This window comes from Dioscorea cayenensis, unplaced genomic scaffold (genome assembly GCF_009730915.1).
Source record: "Dioscorea cayenensis subsp. rotundata cultivar TDr96_F1 unplaced genomic scaffold, TDr96_F1_v2_PseudoChromosome.rev07_lg8_w22 25.fasta BLBR01000116.1, whole genome shotgun sequence".
NCBI classification, from domain to species: domain Eukaryota; kingdom Viridiplantae; phylum Streptophyta; class Magnoliopsida; order Dioscoreales; family Dioscoreaceae; genus Dioscorea; species Dioscorea cayenensis.
Genome location: NW_024086507.1, coordinates 13,563 through 20,755, shown reverse-complemented (window position 1 = coordinate 20,755; position 7,193 = coordinate 13,563). Strand labels below are relative to the sequence as shown.

The 7,193-nt window shown below is 34.5% G+C and overlaps 1 protein-coding gene across 1 annotated transcript; it reads right to left on the bottom strand.

Moving 5' to 3' along the window:
• Positions 1 to 947: 947 nt before the first annotated feature.
• Positions 948 to 6,444, bottom strand: LOC120253572 (protein PHOX1-like). Its single transcript, XM_039261893.1, is given in 8 exon segments — positions 948 to 1,109; positions 3,127 to 3,277; positions 3,279 to 3,329; positions 3,331 to 3,386; positions 3,997 to 4,492; positions 4,494 to 5,609; positions 5,611 to 5,661; positions 5,663 to 6,444. Coding segments are annotated over 7 exon segments (2,178 nt in total). The 5' UTR covers positions 5,963 to 6,444; the 3' UTR covers positions 948 to 1,109; positions 3,127 to 3,169.
• Between the last annotated feature and the right edge of the window lie 749 nt (positions 6,445 to 7,193).

Sequence of the window (7,193 nt, the reverse complement as noted above, 5' to 3'; positions counted from 1 at the left end):
CGCCAGTCCTTTGATGTAATTATTTAAATAAATATATTTATTATTTTGACAATTATAAATAAATGTCTATTATTTATTTTTGAAAATTTTAAAATTGTCATTTCAAATGTTTAGTTTTGATTAATATTAATTAGGTCAAACTGTATCATAGCACAAAAATTTCTCCAATGCAACTTTTTAAAAATGATTTCCTTTCTATACACAAATTTTACTAAACCAACTGAACCCAATATGTCAAACTAGTGTTAATTGCCAAATAAATTGAATCATCAAAAGCACAGTACCAGATTATAATTATGTATTATATGGACTTGAAATAATAATAATAATAATAATAATAATAATAATAATAAATAAATAATAATAATATCAATACTTGTTGATGATTGATCCTCACAGAACAACAGATCATAAAGGACAATGCTAGACCACAAGAATCACACATGAAATAATCATCACTGTTTCTGAGTTTTATCAAAGAATATATATAAATAACAAAGAGAGCTTAATCCAACCTTACAAAAACCAATTCGTAAACATTTTATTCACCAAAAAATAAGATTAAAGCATACTCTATTTAAACACAACCTAAATTAATCAATAGTACCAAATCAAGCACCATTAAATTCCTGGTTATTCTAAAATGAATTAAAAAAACAAGTGCCTCAGATTGACTTGATGAAATCAAAAAACTCCTCAGAGCGCTTGAAATGTGTAATTTAATCTAATTCATATAACAACAACTCCCATTATTCCATTATACCAAACAAAAATCCATTTAATAACAATAGCTCACAAACATTGTACAAATTCATGCTACATTGTCTAATAATATACAAACCACAAAATAGTCCAGCATAACACTAAATGCATAATATAACTGGACTCTCACAAGTTCAATTCAATCACATACATAATGCATCTGCATATAGATAAAAAGCATGCTTGCGTATTTATCTCACCAATATGGGAAAAGAATAATCGTATATTGTGGTGGGGTTCCAGCAGCAATTCATGTAGCAAACCGATCAACAAGCAGCAAACAATTCCTTTATTCTACTGACATGCAACATGATACAATGGAACAACCCAGCCAGCTAGCAAAATATCTGCAGCAATACACCCATGAATTCAGTCAGGTTGTTTGTCGCTTTATATGCGAATAAAATGATGAAGAAAATTTCAACTAAGCGACAACAAGAAAAAATGAAAATATTTTGCGCATTCCTAATAATCTAAAGCATTTCATTTTATGTGCCTGCAGGAAAATACACTGGCACATCATAATCTGCAATTCATGCTGAGTTGCTGACTATATAAGCAAAACACTATTTTCATTTTTATCCTAAACATATTGAGAGGCACATATACAACATTCATGCTTAATATTATATCCTGGACATAATTGTAACAATAAATCATTTGGTTTTAATGGAGTTAACCAGACATGTTTATCAAAAGAACACAAAATAAAAAATAGTTGCCACATGATACAATTAATGGTATGTATATAAATTTGTACTATTAGATGAATGCACTATGCAGCATATAACTCATTAGTTCATCCACCTACATATAAAAAAAATCAATAATTTCTCATAGATTGAATTCTCATACCAAATCAGCTAGAATCAGCAATGGGTGAGTAGGAATTTCAGGATATTATAGTCAATAATTTTGAATGCATCTTAGGTTTTCCAAATATCCAGATGCACTTGGAAAGATTGCAAGTATTGTAACTGCTAAGACTTTTGCATGTCGAGAGCAGTCCCATTTTTAATTACTCAAACCTCATTAGATAGGAGGGCAATTCTATACATAGCTAAAACATAAGACTTTCAGATTCAGTTAAATAATACCCGGAGAATATAAATAACTTGTTCACAATTACTTTATTTATTTATCTATTTATTTGATTGTGCCAATATACTAGCTCAAGAAACAATTTCCAAATTTAAATTGACATATTAAATGAAAATTTTATGATCTCTTGATTTGAAACTTTTACATATTTTTGTCAAGCATGTAATCGTTTTAAGCTTAGCATTTGAAAATCTTTAAATACTATTGACCTCCAGCATTGTAGTTTCCTTTTTCAGAATTTCTTTTTCAGGTTTTTGTTTACTTTTCTGCCTTTACTTGACAGACTTACAAACTTTCAGTTCTTAAATTGTAGATATTCCTGGTTCTTGAAAATTGCCAAAATAGAATTAATCAATACCTCTAACACACAACATTCCTATATCCTCAATAAAACTCAGAAGTAATAGCCATCATCCAATCAATAACTTATTGACATCATCGGTATCTCAATTCCCAAACAAAAAGAGAGAGATGATATTATCAACCTTTAAAAGTCCTTCATTAGCATATGCACACACTCACATGTACATACATAGATACATAATTACAAATGAATATCTACATATAAAGATACACACATGCATATATATACATAAGCATATCTGAATATATATGTATACACACACATGCATGCATGCAAAAATATACAATTACATATGCATAAGAAAACTATTTAATATCTAATAGTGGTGAGTTCTCCATTCTAGGACTTCAGGAATGCCTGGTTCACATATGGTTCCACTAGCAAACAAGAATATATTTTTGTCAATTTTGACTGTTTGTGGCATCTAATTAACAAAATTTTGTTTGTTAAGACCAATTTATCAATATTTTTTACAAAATTTTTAATTTCAGTATATTCCAAAACAATGACTCTCTTGAGAAGTCTGCTTCATTGAAACAAGAATAATGCACACATTGACCAAGTTGTCAGTAGTTAATCATAAGTTCCACCCACACAGTAGTCTATTGGTAGAATTGGCTTTTTATTAAAACAGAAAAGGCAATTCACCAAACAAAATGTCAAAAGCACTCCACTTAGGCTATAAAAAAAACCCCAAAAAAGAAACCGGGCAAGTAAATTTAGCCATAATAAATCATCCATATCATAATCCAAAGTACATTACTAACTAAAGAAACACCCGGTGCATTTGTGTGTGTGTGTGTGCGTGCGCGTGTGGTGTGTCTTATGTTTACGTGTTTAACTTCACCGCAACAAATCTATGGTGAACATGACAATGAATCCAAAATTGAGTTGCTTACCTCATTCAACAAGATAAACACCTGATAAGATGAAGCAGAAGGGTTATCCTTGCTGTTCTTGTTTATGCCCGTAAATGTGATCTCTTGCTGCTGGAAATGATTTATGATAGATTATATGCTCCAATATACCATGCAATCTCGGAACCCTCCGACTGAAATAATGGCTCAAGACGGAAGGATGGAACACCACTTATCCACCTTTTTAGCATCATACATATCATTCCAAGCCTGAACTATCTCATCAATCTTGAATCCTAGTCCTGCAATAAATGTTGCCACAAGTTACCTCAGAAGTACTCTAGAAGTTGATTAATGTATTCAACCAGGTTAATTTAATTAAATACCAAGAACATGAGAAAAACAGATGACATTCGAGTATCATGGCTTTCTAGAAAACACTTGTCTCTCTTTTGAAAATTGCAATTATAAAATATGATCATTTTCAAGCTTTTTTCAACCTCAGCAATGAGTTGTCTAGATTAATTATCTTTACTCCAGCTCCGTCAGTAAATATGTCAGCTAATATCCGAGTGAGTCTTGAAGAAACTAATAGTATTTCTAACTTGTTCTGATTTGATGTCATGCTAGCACTCACACTAACATAATTTATTATTTTAACAAAAGATAATTCACATAATTATACCATAATACAAATTATATTATTATTATGACGCAGTATCAAAGATCGCAACTTTACTAATCTGAGCACGAAATGAAAAGGAAATGTGTTAGATGTTATTTTACGTGTGAACAACATCATAAGCTACTTAAAGGGCAGGTTTTGTAAATAATATAAACAATAATAATGTCAGAACATAAATTTGAAACCGAATTGAAGTTGCTTTGAAGGAACTGACAAGTTTTAGTTACCTTCTTGAGCAGTCTCATTAGAGCAATGGTTTTTTACCATAACTGCAATGTCTGATGGTGAAGCTCCAGCAAGTTTGAACTTCTCAACAGCCGCCACCAAACATTCTTCCCAAATAGGAAAACCTAACTTGAATTCCACAACTGAGCGTTCATAAAGCATAGTACCCCACAAAAGGTTTATTTGAGACCTCATACTAGTCGCCTGCTCTGCAGCTTCATCTGTTGATAGTTCTTTAAAAAGCTTATCCAAACCCATCTTCTGCAGCAGGGTCTTATCCTTAGTAGGTTTACGGAGCTCCATCAGGCGTTGTTCCTCCATCTCTTCCCACATCTCTGTTCCCTTCTCCATGTTTTCCTCAGCACTATTAAACAACTCCAAAACTTCAGATGAAGGCCATGTGTCCAGATCTACTTTGCTTCCAATAGCATAATACCAGGAAAGCTTAGCCTGCTCAAATTGCTGCTGCCCCAGAGCCAGAAGGCCTTCATAGAAGTCTGGTTTTGATTTTCAGGGCTTCTTCATATCTCTTTCCCGCCTTAATGTATTCTGCCTTCGCCCACTCATATGCAGATTTGATCTGTGCTAGCATTGTTGCTCTGGAAGCATCTTCCGATAAGAACAACCTCTTCCTTGCTCGAGACATATGAACATTTCCCCAATTGAACAAGGCCAGAGCAGCCATCTCCTGAAACTTATCTGCAGTAATATCAAAAATCTCCTGTGCCTCTTCACTTGTGACAGCATCTTCCATTGCCTCAGAATATAGTTTCATCCCGAGCTCATGTAGATAAAGGTATGCATCAGAATCGAAACCAACATGATTCTTGAAAAGCCGAGCAAACTGCACAATCCAGTGATCGATATAGGTGGAAGAACTCTTATCATCATCAAATACAGTGCTCCCATTTTCAGAAATATGGTTCTGATTTACCTCAAGCCCCCGCCCCTCTGAAGCTTTTCCCTCTTCTTCAACCACCGGCTCAAGCCCTGGATCTACTTCCACCAAGTACAGCCTGACTGAACCATGTGGATCAGCAGATTCTTCAGCCCACCTTAACTCTTCCGTCGTTGTGATTGTAACCAAGTCCCCCTCTTTATCCCTGTATTTGATGAGTAAAGCCCTCGTCTTTGGAAAACGGTTTCGAATGACCTCCCTCAATTGTAACAGGCTACAATTAGCTGGTAACTGAGCGACTCGTATATCCTCTCCAAACACCAATTTCACAACTTTTGCAGGCTCTTCGTCAACAACCAAAGCCGGTTCTTCCTTAACAACAATTTTCTTATCTTCCTTGACAATCCTTGTAGCTTCATCTTTGCCATTACCACACAGCCCCTCCTCCACCACAGCCTTATCCTCAACCTTATGGCTCTTCTTCTTCCTCAACGACTTCTCTTTAACAACAACATGCTCTTCTTGAGCCACAACAGCCCTCTCCTCCAACTTGATACCCTTCTTCTCTGATTCCTCCTTAATCCTCTGACAGATCTCCAAAGCCATAAGATTATGCGGCTCCACACTCAGCACCGCATCCACATCCTTAAACGCCAACTCCAACTGATCACAAGCTTCGAAACACCTCGCCCGCTTCAACAGAGCCTTGCTATACTTTTGGGGAAACCTCAAGAGCCAAATTACATTCATCAATGGCACGAGGATACTCCTCCGGCCCCCATCTGCATATAACAAGCAGCAATATTGCTCCTGAAGTATGCAACATCAGCATGGTTCTTGGGAAGCAGCTTCACAGCCTTCTCATACTTGAGCAAAGCTCCCTCATGGTCCCTCTTCTGAAACAAACGGTTCCCCTCTTCCTTCAACTCCTGCGCCATCTCAATGAAGATATTCATATCATCATCAAACACTCTAGGGTTTGTTTCACTGGACTTGTGCTTCGGCGTCGACTCATTCGATCTCCCTCCTCCCACTGATTGCCTCTTCTTCTTCCCCGCCGGCCTCCCCATCTCCAACCCCCCTCAATCCCTCAATCCCCTTCCCAAAATCCTCTTCAATCAAACCTTAAATCCCTCAAATCAAAGCCCAAAAAACCCTAATTTTTTTTCAAACAACTCCAAAAAAGCACAATAAAAATCACAAAATTCACAGAATTAACAACCAGAGAGCAAAGAAATCTTAGCGCACCTAATTTTTCTTCAAACAAATCCAAAAAACACAATAAAAACCAAAAAAAAAAACTCACAGAATTTGCAACCAGAAAGCAAAGAAATCTTAGCGTACCTAATTTCCTTCAAACAAATCCAAAAAAAAAACACAATAAAAACCAGAAAATTCACAGAATCCGCAACCAGAGAGCAAAGAAATCTTAGCGTACAAGGAAAAGATTGCGGAAACTTAGGGTTGAAGATCTTCTGGTCTCCATGTTTGGTGTCATTATCTGTAGAACTTTTTCTTTCTTTTTGGGTTTTTTTCTTATCTGTGTTTTTTTGGAATCAAAGTTTATCGAGAGCCTCTCAAATTCAAAGAGGCCTTTGCTCGCCGTTCAATCGTTGTGATTCCCTCGTGTTCTTGTTTTGTCACTTGCTTTTTGGAGCAACGTGCGGGCCCCACCATTTTTATATTTATTTATGAACTCCAAGCTTCCCGGGGGAAACGTGGGAGATGTTGCTTTTTATGCAGACGGCCCTGTGACATCTGCTAATTAATTATTCACATGTGATTTTTATATGTGCAACCCTGTAACATTTTATAATTATATGCGAATCCATTTCCCTTTGGAAATTTTTGTTAGAAAATTTTTCAGAAAAATTTAAAAAACAAAAAAAAAACTTGTGGTTTTTCAGTTTTGTAAAATAGGGATGGAGGATTTTTTTATTTTTTAAATGTGATTTTCCTCTCTAACAAAAAAAAAAGAGAAAAGTCATAAATGATATTTTTTTTCTTATGGATCCACTTTCAAATGAAATGAATATTGTTAATAATTTTTTTATTTTTATTTTTGACTGAGAAATCACATAGTTTAAAAATGAAAAAAAAAATTTGTCCCTATTTAGCAAAATTGAATAATCATATGATTTTTCACCCAAATTTTTTTTTTCTTCTTAGCTTTTACTATATATACTATATATTTTACTGTAGTACATAAGACCATAATAGTAAAAATAAAATAAATAATAAATGATATTTTACTTATAAACAGTACTGTTGCTTATTTGAATGATCTGGTATATAGAATAA